Below are 20184 nucleotides of genomic sequence, written 5' to 3'. Positions count from 1 at the left end.
TTTTGTGGGAACGAGAGAGACTCACGTTTGGTATGTTGCCTCCCAGGTGCAAGGGTACGTGATGTCTCTGATCGTGTTTTCCGGGTCCTTAAGGGGGAGGGGGAGCAGCCCAAAGTCGTGGTCCACATTGGCACCAATGACATAGGTAGGAGGAGCGCTGAGGATGTTAGGCAGGCTTTCAGGGAGCTAGGTTGGAAGCTCAAAGTTAGAACGAACAGAGTTGTTGTCTCTGGTTTGTTACCCGTGCCACGTGATAGAGAGTCGAGGAATAGGGAGAGAGAACAGTTAAATGCGTGGCTACAGGGATGGTGCAGGAGGGAGGGATTCCGGTATTTGGATAACTGGGGTTCTTTCTGGGGAAGGTGGGACCTCTATAAACAGGATGGTCTGCACCTGAACCTGAGGGGCACCAGTATCCTTGGGGGGAGGTTTGCTAGTGCTCTTGGGGGGGGTTTAAACTAGCTCTGCAGGGGCATGGGAACCCAGACTGTAGCTTTAGGGTGCAGGACCTGGAGTGTAGGGAGGTTAGGAACATGGCATCAATTTCCAAGGAGGGTGCCTGTAAACAGGAAAGTGGCTTGAAGTGTGTATACTTCAATGCAAGAAGTATACGAAATAAGGTAGGTGAACTTGCAGCGTGGGTTGGTACCTGGGACTTCGATGTTGTGGCTATTACGGAGACATGGGTAGAACAGGGACAGGATTGGCTGTTACAGGTCCCAGGGTTTAAATGTTTTAGTAGGGTCAGAGGTGGGGGTAAAAGAGGGGGAGGTGTGGCATTGCTTGTCAAAGATAGTATTACAGCTGTGGAAAGGACAATGGATGAAGACTCGCCATCTGAGGTAGTTTGGGCTGAGGTTAGGAATAGGAAAGGTGAGCTCACCCTGTTAGGAGTTTTTTACAGGCCTCCTAATAGTCCTAGAAACGTAGAAGAAAGGATTGCGAGGATGATTCAAGAGAAGAATGAAAGTAATAGGGTGGTTGTTATGGGGGACTTTAACTTTCCTGATATTGATTGGGAAAGCTATAGCTCAAGTTCGTTAGATGGGTCAGTGTTTGTCCAATGTGTGCAGGAGGGTTTCCTGACACAATATGTAGATAGGCCAATAAGAGGTGAGGCCATACTGGATTTGGTTCTGGGTAATGAACCAGGCCAGGTGCTAGAATTAGAGGTAGGTGAGCACTTTGGAGACAGTGACCACAATTCGGTGACTTTTACTCTAGTGATGGAGAGGGATAAGTGTGCACTACAGGGCAAGAGTTATAGCTGGGGGCAGGGAAATTATGATGCGGTGAGGTATGACTTGGGATGTGTGGCTTGGAAAAGTAAGCTTCAAGGCAAGGGCGTAATTGATATGTGGAGCTTGTTCAAGGAGCAACTATTGAGTGTCCTTGATAAGTATGTACCCGTCAGGCAGGGAGGAAAGGGTCGTGTTAGGGAGCCGTGGTTTAATAAGGAATTGGAATCCCTTGTTAAATGGAAGAGGGCGGCCTATGTAAAGATGAGGCGTGAAGGTTCAATTGGGGCTATTGAGAGTTATAAGGAAGCCAGGAAGGACCTGAAGAGAGAGCTAAGAGCAGCAAGGAGGGGACATGAAAGGTCCTTAGTTGGTAGGATTAGGGAAAACCCTAAGGCTTTCTATAGGTATGTCAGGAATAAAAGAATGACTAGGGTAGGAATAGGTCCAGTCAAGGATAGTAGTGGGAAGTTGCGTGTGGAGGCTGAAGAGATTGGGGAGACACTGAATGAATACTTTTCGTCAGTATTCACTCAGGTACAGGGCATTATTGTCAATGTGAATACTGAGTCACAATTAAGTAGAATGGATGGCTTTGAGGTATGTAGAGAAGAGGTGTTGGAAATTCTGGATAGGGTGAAAATAGATAAGTCCCCTGGGCCTGATGGCATTTATCTTAGGATTCTCTGGGAAGCAAGGGAGGAGATTGCAGAGCCATTGGCCTTGATTTTTATGTCCTCGTTGTCTACAGGAGTAGTGCCAGAAGATTGGAGGCTAGCAAATGTGGTTTCCTTGTTCAAGGGGAGTAGGGATAACCCTAGTAACTATAGGCCGGTGAGTCTCACTTCTGTTGTGGGCAAAGTCTTAGAGAGAATTGTAAGGGATAGGATTTATGAACATCTGGATAGGAATAATGTGATCAAGGATAGTCAGCATGGTTTTGTGAAGGGCAGGTCGTGCCTCACAAACCTTATTGAATTCTTTGAGAAGGTGACTAAGGAGGTGGACGAGGGGAAAGCGGTAGATGTGGTGTATATGGATTTTAGTAAGGCGTTTGATAAGGTTCCCCATGGTAGGCTACTTCAAAAAATACGGAGGTAAGGCATTGAGGGTGAGTTGGAGGTTTGGATTAGGAGTTGGCTGGCCGGAAGAAGACAGACGGTAGTAGTTGATGGCAAAGGTTCATCTTGGAGTGCCGTCACAAGCGGTGTTCCGCAAGGATATGTTTTGGGACCATTGCTATTTGTCATTTTTATAAATGACCTGGAGGAGGGGTTTGTAGGTTGGGTAAGCAAGTTTGCAGATGATACGAAAGTCGGAGGAGTTGTAGACAGTGAGGAAGGACGTGGCAGGTTACAGCGGGATATAGATAAGCTGCAGAACTGGGCAGAAAGGTGGCAAATGGAGTTCAATGTAGCTAAGTGTGAGGTGATTCACTTTGGTAAGAGTAACAAAAAGATGGGGTACTGGGCTAATGGTCGGATTCTTGGTAGTGTGGATGAGCAGAGGGATCTTGGTGTCCATGTACACAGATCTTTGAAAGTTGCCACCCAGGTAAATAGTGCGGTGAGGAAGGCATATGGCGTACTAGCTTTTATTGGTAGAGGAATTGAGTTCCGGAGTCCTGAGGTCATGATGCAGTTGTATAAGACTCTGGTGCGGCCGCATCTGGAGTATTGTGTGCAGTTTTGGTCGCCATACTATAGGAAGGATGTGGAGGCACTGGAACGGGTGCAGAGGCAGTTTACCAGGATGTTGCCTGGTATGGTAGAAAGATCATATGAGGAAAGGCTGAGGCACTTGGGGTTGTTTTCATTGGAGAAAAGAAGGTTTAGGGGTGACTTGATAGAGGTGTACAAGATGATTAGGGGTTTAGATAGGGTCGACAGTGAGAATCTTTTTCCACGTCTGGAGTCAGCTATTACAAGGGGGCATAGCTTTATATTAAGGGGGGGTAGGTTCTTTACTCAGCGAGTTGTGAGTTCGTGGAATGCCTTGCCAGTAGCAGTGGTGGACTCTCCCTCATTATGGGCATTTAAGCGGGCATTGGATAGGCATATGGAGGATAGTGGGATAGTGTAGGTTAGGTGGGCTTGGATCGGCGCAACATCGAGGGCCAAAGGGCCTGTACTGCGCTGTACTCTTCTATGTTCTCATCTCACTCTATATGATATCACAACATAAGCCACGATTGGCATCCTTGGACAATGAAGATGTTACATCAAAGGGAGTAAGACTGGACACTGGATATTGTAGTAGGTGGGAAAGTTACTAAAGAAGAAGCAACATACTACGATTGTTAGAAATCTGAAATAAAAATAGTAACTGCTGGAAATATCAGCAAATCTGGGTGCATCTGTTGAGAGAGGCACAAAAGGGTCAATGGCGGGGGTGGGGGGGGGAGGGGGGTGTTAGGGGGTGGAAGCTAAGTAGGTGGACAGAACTATCCAACAGGATTTCATCCCCCATCAGTGATGGCAGCTGGCCAACCCTCCCCTTCTCATTTTACAACAGTGGGTGAGGCTTTGGAGGAGGGACTCACATTGGGGCTCACCATTTTCGAATTGAGGTTGTGAAGTAGGGAATAAATAAGCAACAAAGGGCCCATTTCTCAGCCACTCACATTTAACAATCAGCAGGAGAGATGATGCTGAACATACAGCCTGACAGCTTTAATCCTACTGCAGAGTTGCTGACCGCCAATTTACCAATTGCTCAAAACGTTGACTCGCCTGTTCCTCAGATGCTGCCTGACCGGCTGTACATTTTCAGTACCAAACGTTTTTGACCCTAATCTTTGAGGAGGATGGGGGGGTAGGGTGGGGGTGGTAGTGGCAGGAGAGACTGGTAGCAGGCACCTAAGTTACATACTTAAAGGCCTTATTGAGGGCACTTTTACTGAGCTGTTACCATCTTATTGGCATAGGGCAACCTCCCATCACATGGGGAAGTCACCAGCTAATTGGAGGCAGCCATCCAGCAACACAGAAAACTGTGGACAGGAACAGCTTCCTCAAGGTCCCAACAATATCCCTAAAAAGAGATTTTCTCTCCAGCAATTGCCCCTTTGGTGATGTTAATCTATTTCTTTTCTTCTCTGCTGTAGGTTTCAGGTTTCCTGAGTCTAAATTAGAGTGGTGCTGAAAAAGCACAGCAGGTCAGGCAGCATTCGAGAAGCATGAAAATCGACGTTTCGGGCAAAAGCCCTTCATCAGGAATCATTCCTGATGAAGGGCTTTTGCCCGAACGTTGATTTTTCTGCTCCTCGGATGCTGCCTGACCTGCTGTGCTTTTCCAGCCCCAATCTAATCCAGACTCTGGTTTCCAGCATCTGCAGTCCTCACTTTTGCCTAGTTTCAGGTTTCCTGCCTGCTTCTGACTGTCAGCAGCTCTTGCTGGTGAGTGACCATTCATAACAGCCAGAGCCTTGCCAGTTAGGCAGATGGTTGGCATACATTTCATCTCAACATCACCAACCTCCATGTTAATAATAAGATCCTGTCTGTTAACAGCCTCCCCTCTATAGAAACTACTCAAGCGACTGAGTATTCACAGCACTTTTTGTTTAGAGGGTGTCTTTAAGGAGGTGCTGGACAGTGAGTAAAGTGGCAGTAAAGCATATCTTCCAAACAACCAATACCACCTAGAAGGCAGAGTACGAACACCACAATTTCCTGCATGCTCCCTTCAAGTCACTCGCGATCCAGATTTGGAAATATATTGTCATTCCTTCAGTGTTGGGGGGCAAACCTTAGAACACCCTCTCGCATGGCAGTAAGGTCATCCCTACATTATATGGACTGCACAATTCAATGTGCAGCTCACTACCACCTTTGCCAAATCAATTAAGGATGGGCAATAAATACTGGTCTAGCCAGCAAATCTCTCACCCCACCTTACTTGTAAATTTTAGTTCCTTTTTCAATACATCAAGAATGGCAGAGAGGAATAAACCAATCACAAACGAGTGAAATGGCACTGAATAAATTGTTGAAGTTTGTGCTGACAAGTCCCTGGATTTTGTTGCAATTCATCCTAGGGTCTTGAAAGAAGTGGCGACTTGTTGCACTGGTTTTAATTTTCCAAAATGCTCGCAATGGGAAAAGTGCCATTAGATTGAAAGATAGCAAACATAATTTCTTCATTCAAAAGGTGAGGGACACAGGAAACAGAAAACTACAAGCTTATCAGCTGTCCATTTGTCATAAGGAGAATGGTAGACATTATTCTGAAAGAAATTCAGGTATCAAGCAGAGATGTTAATCAATTTATTGCAGTTCTTTGAGGAGGTTTCTTACTGTCCCTAGGACAAATAATATCTCTATAAGTATAAAAAGTACATTATGTAAATGGTGAGAGACTGCAGAGTTCTGAGATGCTGTGGGAACTGGGTATCCTTGTGTACGAATCACAGGCTGGTATGCAGACACAGCAAGTAATTAGGAAAGCTAATTGAATATCATTTGTCATGAGCAACATTTGAGATGTTAAGGAGTTAATCTGCTCTGTTGATCTGTAAGAAATTGGATGCCCCGGGATAGGGTGGTATGTTTCTCTGTCTTGCAGGTACAATGTAAAAAATTTACATTGCCATCTCCTATCATTCAGAGTATCATCCCCTATTCAAAAATCAATAAGAACATTGCAAGTAAAATTCTGACCACACCCTGCAGTTAAAAAACGATTTACATCAGATTTTGCCATTAAGGGATGATTTACATCACATTGTTTCTGGAGAAAGCCAGGTCGCTGCATTGTGTCTTGAGTGGCACGTGGTGACCGTGAGGTAGTGGCTGGGGGTTGCCTTATGGACATTACTGACTGTAGTGTAAGATTTTGTATAAAGGAAAAACTGGTTCCTTTGTTCAGAGAGCTTCTCTTGACACGCTTCACAAGCATTGCAAAAAGTGTTAAGTGATCCTCCAAACCTTGCACTTGCTTAATAAGCTTTGACTGTTCACAGAAGTTGGCATATTGCAGTTGCACAAGTGGTAAGAATTCAAGAAAAAGAACCTAACACACCGAATACACAGGTAGGGAGTTTATGCTCCAACTACAGTGGAACCGCTGTTATCTGACATTGGATTATCTGAATATCTGATTATCCGACAAGACCACAAGGTTCCGATGCTTGGCTAAACTATGTTATCCAGTATTCTATTGTCCAGAATTCGATTAACCAAACAAAATACTGCCTGTCTGTGTCCTTTGGATAATCGAGGTTCCTCTGTATACACCGGTCTGGTGAGGACACGTCTGAAGTAGTGTGTACAGCACTGGTGACCTTATTTAAAGATGGATGTCAGACAAGGTTTAACTAGACTAACACCTGGAATAGGCAGATTATTTTATAAGGAAAAGTTGGACAGACTAAGCTTGGATAATCCTACACTAGACCAGGATAAAATCCTGTACAGTCTTAACAGAGTATTTGTGGAGAGGATGGTTCCTCTTATACGAGAATCTCCAACCAGGGGTCACTGTTTAATAGGCCAGGAAACGCTCATTTAAAACAGACAATAGGCATTCGTTTTCCTCTCGATATCATAACTCTTTGGAACTCCCTTCCAGAAAAGAAGATGGTGAATATTTTTAAGGCAGAGATGGATAGATTCTTATTAAGCAAGGGTTGAAAGATAGTCAATGGTGGGCAGGAATGTGGATTGGTAGTTAGAAACCAGTCACATTGATCTTAGTGAACAGTGGAACAGGCTCTAGGGGCTGAATGGCCGATTCATGCTCAGAAGTTTTATGTTCATATATATCTCTATTGGTTTTTTTGGTCCTATTTTGCTAGATTCCAAATAGTCTCAATCATCAGCTTGTTACCTATCAACTGCAAAACTTAAAAAAACTTCTTTGCTTTGATCTAATGGAATCTTCTCTAGATCACCTTTCCTGTTGGAATTTTGAAAAAGCTATGTGAAGAAATAATGATATAATGCTATTGTGGAAATTGGTACAACAAGCAGGGCAATTTGCAGATGGGGGTGTGCCATAAATCTGCTGCCCTGGTCTTGGTAGCAGGTGTAATGTGTTTGGAGGGTATCACGAAAGGTGGCTTGGGGTGTTACTGCACTGTCAGTATTCAAAATGCATGTCCTTTGAAAGATCAACCTGAACATCAAGAGTTGACTTGAGAGCAGATGATGCTTATTGGAACGTGTGTTTAAGAGTTGGGTTGTATAGATGAAGGAAAACCACAGGTGGTTCTGTGATGGAAAAATAACGTCCAGTTGTAAGAGCATATCTGGACATAAGATAATAAAAATGAAGAAATAAAGAGCTGGGTTCTTCTCCTGTGTAGTACTGTCCCTACCTTTGAGCCAAAAGGCCCAGATTCAATGTATCATAACATCTCTGAACAGGCTAATTAAAGATCTATCTTAAAAAAACTGGGGTTACTGTGACCACTGCTGACTCTTCTGATGCTGGAGCAGAAAAGCCTGCCATCTTAAAAGAAGCAAAAAAAACACAAAGAATTGGATTTATTGAATCTTTTGGCACAAAGTTAGCACCCCTACCTCAGGGCCAGGAGGCCCAAGTTCAAGTCTTGTCTGCTCTGGAGCTCTTTCCTTACATGTCTGAATAGGTTGATTTGAAAATATCAAGAACTGGATTCTCATACAAAAACAAAAGAGCTTGGTTCTTATCAAATGAGTCGGTAAATTGGCCTTGGTTAACTGAATGTAAAAGAAAGAGCTGGGTTCTTCCCCAGTGGGGAGTGGACTTCTTAACAGGGAAAGGAATCCATATGGGAAAAATGCAAACGTTTTTGTGCTCAATTATAAATTTGTATTAAGTCTTTGAAAACCTTCAGAAAGTTTTTTCCTGCCTAATTCTACATATGGATATCAGTCTATTAAACATGTAGCACAAATTGACCATTCTTTTGATAGTTGACAGTTCCAATGAGTGTTTGCACTTCTTACACACTTTCATCTCTACTTTATACAACGGTTAAGGGCAACTAACCTCTTCCAAAGGTGTACTCCATCTCTTAGAAAGGGCACCAGGCTATCCACAAGGTTCAGTCTTGTTCTTATGAGATCTAATCTACACATAGCTCAAAAAGATGACATAGTTGGGTGTAATTGCTGATTTACATGGTCAGCCATTTCCAGGAATCACCACTTCTACTCCTGTGAAAACAGCAAAGACTGGGTCTAGTGGTACAGAACCTCCCAATTTTGCTTCTGCTGCCATTTTCATGCAGATGGATGTAACTCAGGTCAAAAATTGTTTAGCTTTCTGTTATTTCCTTAATCTCCTGGCTCTGCCTCTACTGGGCTCACATTTGGCTGTTTAAAAGTGTGTTGCTGGAAAAGCGCAGGTCAGGCAGCATCCAAAGAGAAGGAGAATCGACGTTTCGGGCATAATGTCGATTCTCCTTCTCCTTGGATGCTGCCTGACCTGCTGCGCTTTTCCAGCAACACATTTTTAAGCTCTGATCTCCAGCATCTGCAGTCCTCACTTTCACATTTGGCTGTACACATTTTTTTTCACATACCAAAGATTTTTACAGTCCATTTGTGTTTCTGCCTAGTTTACTTTTGTCTTCACCTCCTCAACCCTTCATCCATCCCTTAGCCTGATACTCAAGCTCCTATTTTCTAATTAATTAAAGAGCCTCTCCCATTCGACTAATAGAACATAGAACACTACAGCGCAGTACATGCCCTTCTGTCCTGGATTTTGCACCGCCCTATGAAACCAATCTGAAGCCCAAGCAACCTACACTATTCCATTCTCAACCATATGTTTATCCAATGACCAATGAAATGCCTTTAAGGTTGGCGAGTCTACACTTGTTGCAGGCAGTGCATTCCATGGCCCTACTACTCTCTGAGTAAAGAAACGACCTCTGACATCTGTCCTATATCTATCACCCCTCAATTTAAAGCTATGTCCTCTCGTGCTAGCCATCACCATCCGAGGAAAAAGGCTCTCCCTGTGCAACATACCTAATCCTCTGATTATCTTATACGTCTCAATTAAGTCACCTCTCAACCTTCTTCTGTGTAATGAAAACAGCCTCAAGTCCTTCAACCTTTCCTCGTAAGACTTTCCCTCCATACCAGGAAACATCCTAGTAAATTTCTTCTGAATCCTTTCAAAACCTTCCATATTATTCCTGCACGTAATACTCCACGTGCGGCCGCACCAGAGTTTTCTACAGCTGCAGCATGACCTCATGTTTCCGAAACTCAATCCCTCTACCAAGAAAAGCTAACGCATTGTATGTCTTCTTAACAGGCCTATCAACCTGGGTGGCAACTTTGAGAGACCCATGTACATGGACACCGAGATCTCTGTTCACCTACACTACCCAGAATTTTACCACTCGCCCAGTACTCTGCATTCCTGCTACTCCTTCCAAAGTGAATCACCTCTCACTTTTAAACTCCATTTGCCACCTCTCAGTCTAGCTCTGCAGCTCATCTATGTCCATCTGTAACGTATAATATCCATCGGCACTATCCATAACTGTACTGACCTTAGTGTTATCCGCAAATTTACTTACCCATCCTTCTATGCCCTCATCCAGGGTATATAAAAATAATAATATTCTTAACTTCTCATTAGGATTGGTCCACCTTTCCTGCTAGGCTTTTTTGCTTCAAATGAATGTAAATATTCAAAACCACATTTAAAAGAAAAGCTAGCCAATGACTACCTACTTTTAATAAACTTACCCAATCTACCTTGGCTAATTTAACTCTCATACCTGTATAGTTAGAGCTGAAAATGTGTTGCAGGAAAAGTGCAGCAGGTCAGGCAGCATCCAAGGAACAGGAGAATCGACGTTTCGGGCATAAAGGGCTTATGCCTGAAACGTCGATTCTCCTGCTCCTTGGATGCTGCCTGACCTGCTGTGCTTTTCCAGCAACACATTTTCAGCTCTGATCTCCAGCATCTACAGTCCTCACTTTCTCCTACCTGTATAGTTACCTTTGTTTAGATTAAGCTCCTGTTTCAGACTGACCTGCATCACTTTGAAACTTAACAATCAAATTCAGCTTCCTATGGTCACTCTTTCGTAAAGGCTCGTTTTCAGAAGATTATTAATGAATCATTTTTAATTGCACAGGGGGAGATGGTGGTATAGTAGCAATGTCACTGAACCAATGATTCAGAGGCCAAGGCTAATGTTCCAGTGACTCAGGATTGTACTGCTGGTGGAATTTAAATTAAAATCAATAACTTTGGAATTGGATGGTAGTTACAGTAAAGGTGGACCTGGAGTAAATTGCTCAGTTTTCTTCTCCTTATGTCAGGAACCAGATTACTGACACAGGAGTGCTATACAGGACTGACCTATGAAAAGAGATTAGGCAAAGATTTGTGTGAGAAAGTGAGGACTGCAGATGCTGGAGATCAGAGCTGAAAATGTGTTGCTGGAAAAGCGCAGCAGGTCAGGCAGCATTCAAGGAACAGGAGAATCGACGTTTCGGGCAGAAGCCCTTCTCCAGGAAGGGCTGAAGGGCTTATGCCCGAAACGTTGATTCTCCTGTTCCTTGATGCTGCCTGACCTGCTGCGCTTTTCCAGCAATACATTTTCAGCAAAGATTTGGGCGGCACAGTGGCTCAGTGGTTAGCACTGCTGCCACACAGCACCAGGGTCCCAGGTTTGATTCCAGCCTCGGGTGACTGTCTGTGTGGAGTTTGCACGTTCTCCCCGTGTCTGCGTGGGTTTCCTCCGCGTGCTCCGGTTTCCTCCCACAGTCATAAAGATGTGCAGGTCAGGTGAATTGGCCATGGTAAATTGCCCATAGTGCGAGGTGCATTAGTCAGAGGGAAATGGGTCTGGGTGGGTTACTCTTTGGAGGGTCAGTGTGGACTGATTGGGCCGAAGGGCCTGTTTCCACGCTGTAGGGAATCTAATCTAAAAGTAGACTTCTACGTCTCATTCTTCAAAACCTAAGAGAATAATTTCATTTGAAAAATGCAAAATGCTTAGAGGGTCAGACAGGGTGAATGCAGGTAAGATGTTTCTCCTTCTGATTTGATTTATTGTAGTCACATGTACCCAAGTACAGTGAAAAGCTTCATTTTGCAAGCGTTTATAAAGGCAGATTATAGCATGCTTAGACAGAACGAGTCATACAAGGTTATGACTGCACAGGAGTTAACCAAGATTAACATTATTTGAAGTTAGAGAAGTCCATTCAGCAGAATAATAATAACAGCAGGGAAGAAATTGTTTTTGAATCTGTTGGTGCGCAGCTTCAAGCTTCTATATCTTCCGCCTGACGGATGTAATTGGAAGACAGCATTAGCTGGGTGGGAAGGGTCTTTGATGACATTGGCAGCCTTTCCGCAGCAACGAGCCATGTCAATGGAGTCTATGAATGGAAGATTGGCTTCCATGATGGTCTGGGCTGTGTGCACAACTTTCTTTAGTTTCTTATAGAACTGTGCAGAGTAGTTGCCGTACCAGGCCATTATACACCCAGATAGAATGCTTTCTATGGTGCATCTGTAAAAGTTGGCAAGAATTCTTATGGACGTGCAGAATTTCCTAGGCCACCTTAGGAAGAACAACGTGCCTCTTGACCATCGCATTCTACATGGGAGGTCCAGGACAGGTTGGTGGTTGTCATCATTCCTGTTTGGGAGGGGTCTAAACCAGAGAACACCATTTAAAAATAACAGGGAATGCTATTTCGAACCCAGATGAGGAAAGATTTTTTTTTTAAAAACTTATACAGCTTTTGAAATTCTTCAACCCAGAGGGCTGTGAAAAATGTTTAAAGTGGAAGCTGAAAGTTTTGTTTAACAATAGCGAAAGTGGTGAAAGGAATTGGATGGATAAAACGCATTGAAGCATTTTGATTAGGCACGATCATATTAACTAGTGAAGTATGCTTGCCGGGCTAAATAGCCATTCCTGTTGTTGTGTGTCTATGGCCTCAAATCTTATATTGATTATTGAAATAACCCACCTGGTTCACTAATGTTTCCTCCACATCTCGCCTACAATTGTTTCCAGACCCACAAAAAAGTGTCGACTCTTAACTCCCCTCTGAAATGGCGGAGCAACCCACTCAGTTCAAAGCAAATTAGGGTCAGAAAACAAATGTCAGCTTAACCAATGATGTCCACATCCCATACAACAAAATCCTGTTTTAGGAAACATCGAGTATGCATTCCACAAAACTGGTGTCCACAGCATTAGCACTAATTAGACTGGCATCTCGTATGATTATTGTATTATATTTGACAGTGCCTCAAAATTCCTGATTTATACCATGCTCTTTGTCACTGCTACTCTTTGTTAGCATACAAAAGACTTCCACCAATGTCTCTTGCTTCTTACTGGTTCCACGCTCCCCTTAACCTGATGAACAGTTTCAGCACTATTTAGTTTTACTGCCTAATCCCTCTCTTCACCCTCTGACAGACTGTACATCTCATTCTATCCCCCCATACTACCCCCTTATGATGAAATCTCATTGGCTGACACTTCGCTAACATATCTGACCCATGTTTCATTTTGGTGCTTTAGAACCTTTTCCCCTGAGGGACACAACCAATTTTGGAAACTGGTCAGTTGTCAGCCTCCATCTGGATTTAGTCATGCTCTTGCCCTAGACTGGGAGACTCATCCAATCTCAAAACAAGACAGTTAAATGTGGGAATTTACTTCGGTGACTGAGGCAAAATATAGTCACACCACAGAAGGACTAAGTAATAACAAACAATAAACAAAAAAAAACGCACGTCAAACCTGTGAAGATACCTTCATCTTGTCTGATCATCATCCAAGATACTCGGCCTGCATACCTGAACTCAGTGCCTAGCCCCTTTATCACTGGCTCACTCAGGGCTGTAAAGTGTACATCAGTTGAATGCACTGCAACAGCTCACTGAAGTTACTTTAACAGCATTAGCCACAGCCACCATAAGAACTCAATACTAAGATGATCGACAACACAAAATGACATGAGATCTCCATTGCAATTTGGATATAAATTATTAGCCCTTCCCTGAGCAAATATCAACACCACTTCAGTGGTGAAGAGAACCTCACCTATCACTTTCAGGGGTAAATAGGTATAGACAGCAAATCCACATTAATGCTGCTCATGTCCCAGTGACATAACTTGTTTTTAAGGTAATGACTTTAAGAATTCTACAAAGATCCACACTCTGATGTGTAAGTGGGCATTAATAAAATGTGATTTTCTGACAATTATCCACTCTGGCAGTGCATTCACTAAGAGAATAATTTATTAGTATTACCACAACTTAGTAATCATCTGTTTCAGCATCTTAATGTCCAACATTCACATCACTTACCCAACTGTATCCACTAGCCACCCAGACAGAAGTACTAAATTCAGCTCAGAAATCTAAATCAACTTCTTTCCCTTGGTCAATGTGATTGTTCACTCACCTCCTGTTACTTCACACATTTGGGTTACTGCAGACTCATCTGAAGGTACACTGCCAAGTTGCTCTGCTTCGAGAGATGAAGCACCAGGGAGACGAAGGACCAGCGCAAACAACCTCTGATCCCAACGGAATGGCTCTTTTGTTAATTCACTGCCAGGTAGGGGGGAATTTAATGGCAGGTGAAGCTGCAATAGGAAAATAAAATTCAAAGAACAAATATGATGTAACATTTTAGTAATGTGTCCAAAATGCACAACACAGAATTTAATGCCCTTCGCATGGGAAAATTTTATTTGACGGTGGGAGGGGCAATTAAGCAGGAAGATTGAGACTGGGGATGCGGTCACCTCCAACCTAAAGATAAAGCAGTAGGCTGACTATGTGGGTAGAATACCAAGCAAACCACTACAGGAGGAGAGCCCCCCCCCCCCTCACAAACCCACTCAACATATGGTCGAGGAATCCAGCATCTGCAAGGTGTCCCCACTGGGAGCCATGCCCTGATCCAAACCCTCTCATCCTCCTTCCCACAATATTGTCCTGTTATCACTCACCTGTGGCCTGGGATCCAGTGATTATTATGAGCATTGAGCATACCAGCAGTCACCACTGGCAATTCCACTCAAACACTATAATTAGCAAGCAACTCATTCACCCTCGCGGTCCAGGAGCAGGGAATGTCTACTGCTGCTTAATCAAATGTCTGATTGACACTTAACTGAACAGAAGTGATACGGTAGTCTCACCGATTCTTGAGCTGGTGTGAGAGACCCCCTTCCCCTCCATTAAATGCCACTCTATTTCAGTACAATTTATTCTGGGAGTACTCCCTGACTGCATTTCAACCAGCACAGGTCAGATTGTTGTTTCAGGACATAATCGCCATACACCAAGTGACACGATAAATATATAAAAAAGAAAACAAATACTTAAAATCCGACAAAATCGAACTATTCTGAAAGTATTCAGCAGTAGTCAGTATCTGCAAACACGACCACACATTCTCTGTCACACACACGATACGCACTATTTTTTCCAAACAAGTCAAAACACACTTTTTTTCCGAATAGGTCCTGTATTTTTATAAACACTCCAACTTATACTTGTACAACACCTACGATCAAAAACACAAAGGTAAAGGCAAGGATAAGGCAAACGAGATGTTAGCTGAAGGTAACAAGGGACGGATAGCCTAAATTCAACATTGGACAGTAATCACAATATTGTGTAATAAGGTCTTCCACAACCTCAGCACATCCTAAATTGACTCAAACAATTCAGGGTATCCAAAGTGCTTTGGACACAATTAAGTAAAGATGCGCAGAACTTTGTCATCTTGCCCATTGAATCTGCTCTGTTATTCTGTGCTCTGTATGACATTATTGCAATTACAGATACTTGGCTGAAAGAAGGGCAGGACCAGCAACTGAATGTCTCAGGATGTAGATGTTTCAGGTATGATGGAAGGGAACGTAAAAGGGATGGGGGAGTTACATTACTGGTACAGCAGTATTTCACAACTGTACTGAGAGAGGATACATCAGAAAACTCATGCAGTGAGGCAACATGGGTAGAACTCAGGAATAGGAAAGATGAAATCACAATGCTGGGAGGTATAACACAGGCCTCCCTACAGCCAGCGGGAGATACATGGGAGAATACGTAGACAGGTTTTGGAAAGTTGTAAAAAACAGGAGAGTTGCTGCGATGGATGATTTTAACTTCTCTCTTATTGACTGGGACTTACTTCATGCTAGGGGTTTGGATGGGGCAGAAGTTGTAAGGACCATTCAGGAGGGTTCCTTGACGCAGTACGTAAACAGTTCAACCAGGGAAGGGGTTCAACTAGACTTGGTTTTGGAAAAATGAGCCTGGTCAGGTGAGTGAAGTTTCAGTAGGAGAGTACTTCTGGAGTAGTGACCAGAACAGAGTGAGTTTTAAGATACTCGTGAATAGGGATAACAGCAGTTCTTGGGTGAAGATGTTAAATTGGAGGAAGGAAAACTATAACAACATTAGGCAGGAACTGGAGAATTTTGACTTTAGGCAGCTGCTTGAAGTAAGTGCACATCGGAATTGTGGAAGTATTTCAAATGGCAGTTGATAAAGAGTTCAGGAGCGGCACGTTCTTGCAAGAATGAAGGATAGGTGTGGCAAGTTACATCAACCTTGGATGACTAGGGCTATTATAACCTTGATCAAAAAGAGCTCCGAGAGGATGTGAACTGACAATCCCTCAAGGTAAATAAGGAAAGTAGGAAACATAGAACATAGAACAATACAGCACAGAACAGGCCCTTCGGCCCACGATGTTGTGCCGAACATTTGTCCTAGCTTAAGCACCCATCCATGTACCTATCCAATTGCCGCTTAAAGGTCGCCAATGATTCTGACTCTGCCACTCCCACAGGCAGCGCATTCCATGCCCCCACCACTCTCTGGGTAAAGAACCTACCCCTGACATCTCCCCTATACCTTCCACCCTTCACCTTAAATTTATGTCCCCTTATAACACTCAGAGCCTAAACAAGGAATTCAAAAGGCTAAAAAGGGTCATGAAAAATCATGAGCAAATAGGATTAAGGAGACTCCAAAGGCTTTTTATAAAGAAAGCAAGAGGGTAGCTAGGGAAAGGGTTAGCCCATTCAAGGACAGAGGAGGGAATCTATGTGTGAAGCCAGAAAAGGGAGGGGAGATCCTAAATGGATGCTGTGTGTTGATATTCACCCAAGAGAAGAAATTTGAGGAGGATAAACTCAGGAAAGAGAGTGTCGAATTTCTAAGCCAAGATGCAAAGAGAAAGGAAGAGGTGTTATGCATCTTAAAAAGTATTAAGGTAGGTAAGACGTTGAATCCTGATGGGATCTATCCCAGAACATTGAGGGAGGCAAAAGAACAAATTGCTGGAGCATTGACAGATATCTACCCACAGGTGAGATCCCACAGGACTGGAGAATAGCCATTGTTGTCTTATTGTTGAAGAAGGATACCAGGGATAATCCAGGAAATTACAGGCCTGTGAGCCATGTTGGTGGTAGGGAAATTATTGGAAAACATCATCAGGGACAAGATCTATACACATATAGAAGCAAATGGACTTATTAGTGATAGACAGCACAGTTTTGTGCAGGGGAATTCATTAACTTGATCGAGTCATAGGAGACAGAGGATAGCAGTGGAAGGATGCTTTTGGGAATGGAGGGCAGTGACTATTTGGTGTTCCACAGGGATCAGTGCTGAGCCCTCTGCTGTTTACAATCTACATAAAAGACTTGGAGGAAAATGTGGATGGTCTAATTAGTAAGTTTGTGGACGATACAAAGGCTGGCGGAGTTGCGAATAGTGAGGAGGATTGTCAGAAGATACAGCAGATCTGGGCAGAAAAATGGCAGATGGAGTTTAATACAGACAAACACAATATGATGCATTTTGGAATGTCAAGTACAGGTGGAAATTATATAGTGAATGGCAGAACCCTTAGGAGTACTGATATGCAGCGGGATCTAGGTGTGCAAGTAGATAAGGTAGTAAAAAAAAAGGTCTATGGTATGCTTGCCTTCATTGGAAGGGGCACGGAGGATCAGCAAATTATGCTAATACTTTATAGAACTTTAGTTTGGCATAACTTGGAATACTGCTTACAGTTCTGGTCATCACACTACCAGAAGGATGTGGATATTTTGGAGAGGGTACAGAAAAGGTTTACCAGGTTGTTGTCAGGCATGACAGATTTTAGCTACGAAGAAAGGTTGGACAGACTGGATTTGCTTTCCAGTAGATGAGGTGTTTGGATATGCAGGAAAACCTCTGCAGACGTGAAAATATCCTTTGGGATCTTGAACAGAGGTGACAGCGCAGGTTTTACATCTCCTGCGGTGGCAAGGGAAGGTCTTGGGAGTGGAGGGTGGGTTGGTGGGGAGCATGGACCTAACGAGGGAGTCACGGAGGGAATGGTCTCTGCAGAACGCAGATAGGGGTGGGGAGGGAAATACATCTCTGATGGTGGGGTCTGATTGTAGATGTCAGAAATGGCAGAGGATAAAGTGCATCGAACAACCCCACTGTCCTGTAGCTGACACTTCAACTCCCCCTCCCACTCTGCCATGGATATACAAGTCCTGGGTCGCCTCCACCGCCAAATCCAAGCCACCCGACGCCTGGAGGAAGAACGCCTCATCTTCCGCCTTGGGACCCTTCAACCACACGAATCAACATCAATACTTTATAGAACTTTAGTTAGGCATAAGTGGGCGGCACGGTGGCACAGTGGTTAGCACTGCTACCTCACAGCGCCAGAGACCCGGGTTCAATTCCCGCCTCAGGCGACTGACTGTGTGGAGTTTGCACGTTCTCCCCGTGTCTGCGTGGGTTTCCTCCGGGTGCTCCGGTTTCCTCCCACAGTCCAAAAGATGTGCAGGTCAGGTGAATTGGCCATGCTAAATTGCCCGTAGTGTTAGGTAAGGGGTAAATGTAGGGGTATGGGTGGGTTGCGCTTCGGCGGGGCAGTGTGGACTTGTTGGGCCGAAGGGCCTGTTTCCACACTGTATGTAATCTAATCTAATCTAATCTAATCTAATCTAAACTTCACCAGTTTTCTTATCTCCCCTCCTCCCACTTCGTCTCAAATTCAACCTCCAACTTGGCACCACCCTCTTGAACGATGCTACCTGTCATCCTCCTTTCCACCTATCCGCTCCACCTTCCCTTCTAACCGATCACCTTCCCAGTTACCTTCCCCCACCCTCCTATTCATCTCTCAGCCCCCTTCCCCCGCCACCCACATTCCTGATGAACAGCCTATAACCAAAGCGTCGATTCTTCTGCTGCTGGGATGCAGCCTGACCAGCTGTGCTTTGCCAGCACCACACTTTTCGACTCTGCTCTCCAGCATCTGCAATCCTCATTTTCTCTATATTCTAAACAAAAAGAGAAATTGCTGGAAAAGCTCATGAAGTCTGGCAGCATCTGTGGGGAGAAATCAGAGTTAATGATTTGCGTCCAGTGTCCCTTCTTCAGAACTAAACTAGTCCTATTGTGAGGACTAGTTTAATTCGGAGGAAGGATCACTGGGCTTGAAACAGTAACTCTGATTTTTCACCACAGATGCTGCCAAACCTGCTGAACGTTTCCTGCAATTTCTGTTTTGTTTCTGATTTCAAGCATCCACTGTTTTTTCAGTTTTTTTAAAAAAACATATTCTAATCTCATTTCCCAGCATCTTCCCTTAGCCTTGTATGCTGTGGAATTCCAGCACAAATTTATATAGTTCTTAAATGTCTTGAGGGTTCCTGCCTCCATCATCCTTTCAATGGAGAGCTCCAGATACCCACAACCCTCTGGGTGAAAATATTTTTTCCTCATATGCTCTGTAAGTCTCCAGCTACTTACCCTAAAACTATGCCCCTGGTTACTGACTCCTCTGTTAAAGGGGAAACAATTCTCCTCATCCAAGCCCCTCAGAACTTTGTACACGTCCATCAGATCCATCCTTCTCTGTTCTAAAGAAAGCAACTGCAACCCCTTCATAAGCTGAACTGCTGCAGGCCAGGCAACATCCTGGTAAATCTCCACTGCACCCCCGCCGCGTAATCAAATCCTTCCTATAATGTAGCAATCAGAACTGTGCACAGTTCTACAGTTGTGTCCTAACTAATGTTTCACATTAATTCCACATGCTTCTGGTTAAGTTGGAGCATTGTCAGAACAGCCCCACATTCACTTCCAGTGAAGGGTCATTTCCTCCATCATACCAGGTCAAAACATTCAGTGACCTTCAACAACTCTTTCACTTAGCAAAAGTCTAAATGTTTCATCTTCTAGGAAAAGATTCTAGTCCAAGGGAAGAAGTGGGCTGTTGAGTGAACATCTGCGAAATTGTTAAGGTCTATCCTATTTCTAAGGTCTAAAATAATCTGGAAATATTGATAGGACAACTAAAACATCAAAAAGGAAAATAAATAATTGATTTATTATATTCAATCATTAATTAAATCAGATCAAGGATGACAGAACAGGTGACGTGTCACAGATGCCATACATGGGGAATCCTGGATGCTAGCATGATCAAGGGTAAATCTGTTTGCTGTTAAGTGTTTGCAGTTTGAGGAGCAATATTTACAACATAGAACAGCACAGCACAGGAACGGGCCCTTCGGCCCACGATGTTGTGCCAAACATGACGCCAAATTAAACTAATCCCTTCTGCCTGCCCTTGGTCCATATCCTTCCATTCCCTGCACATTCATGGATTTATCTAAAAGTCCCTTAAACGCCCCTATCGTATCTGCCTCCACCACCACACCGGTAATGTGTTCCAGACTCCTACCAATCTCTGTGTAAACAAAATTGCCCCTCACGTCTTCTTTGAACTTTCCCCCTCTCACCTTAAATACATAGTTTTAGACATTTCCAACTCTGGGAAAAACGTTCTTACTGTCAACCCTATCAAGGCATCTCATCATTTTATACACTTCTATCAAGTTGCCCTCCAGCCTCCACCACTCTAGAGTATTAGCCTCTCCTCATACCCTCTAATCCAGGCAATATC

At 43.7% G+C, this 20184-nt stretch overlaps 1 protein-coding gene across 4 annotated transcripts in view; it reads right to left on the bottom strand.

Moving 5' to 3' along the window:
- The window catches only part of ints6l (integrator complex subunit 6 like), a 166264-nt gene that overhangs the window by 75066 nt on the left and 71014 nt on the right, over positions 1 to 20184 (bottom strand). For all 4 annotated transcript variants that reach the window (XM_087991830.1, XM_087991832.1, XM_087991833.1 and 1 more), the window contains one exon: positions 13639 to 13822. In XM_087991830.1, coding sequence (XP_087847956.1) covers positions 13639 to 13822 — 184 coding nt within the window. The remainder of the gene's footprint in view (positions 1 to 13638; positions 13823 to 20184) is intronic.

The sequence above is a fragment of the Chiloscyllium plagiosum genome, unplaced genomic scaffold, assembly GCF_037043375.1.
Source record: "Chiloscyllium plagiosum isolate Xiang-an unplaced genomic scaffold, Cpla_swu_hap1 HiC_scaffold_11, whole genome shotgun sequence".
Classification (NCBI taxonomy): domain Eukaryota; kingdom Metazoa; phylum Chordata; class Chondrichthyes; order Orectolobiformes; family Hemiscylliidae; genus Chiloscyllium; species Chiloscyllium plagiosum.
This window is presented reverse-complemented; position numbering and strand designations above follow the sequence as displayed.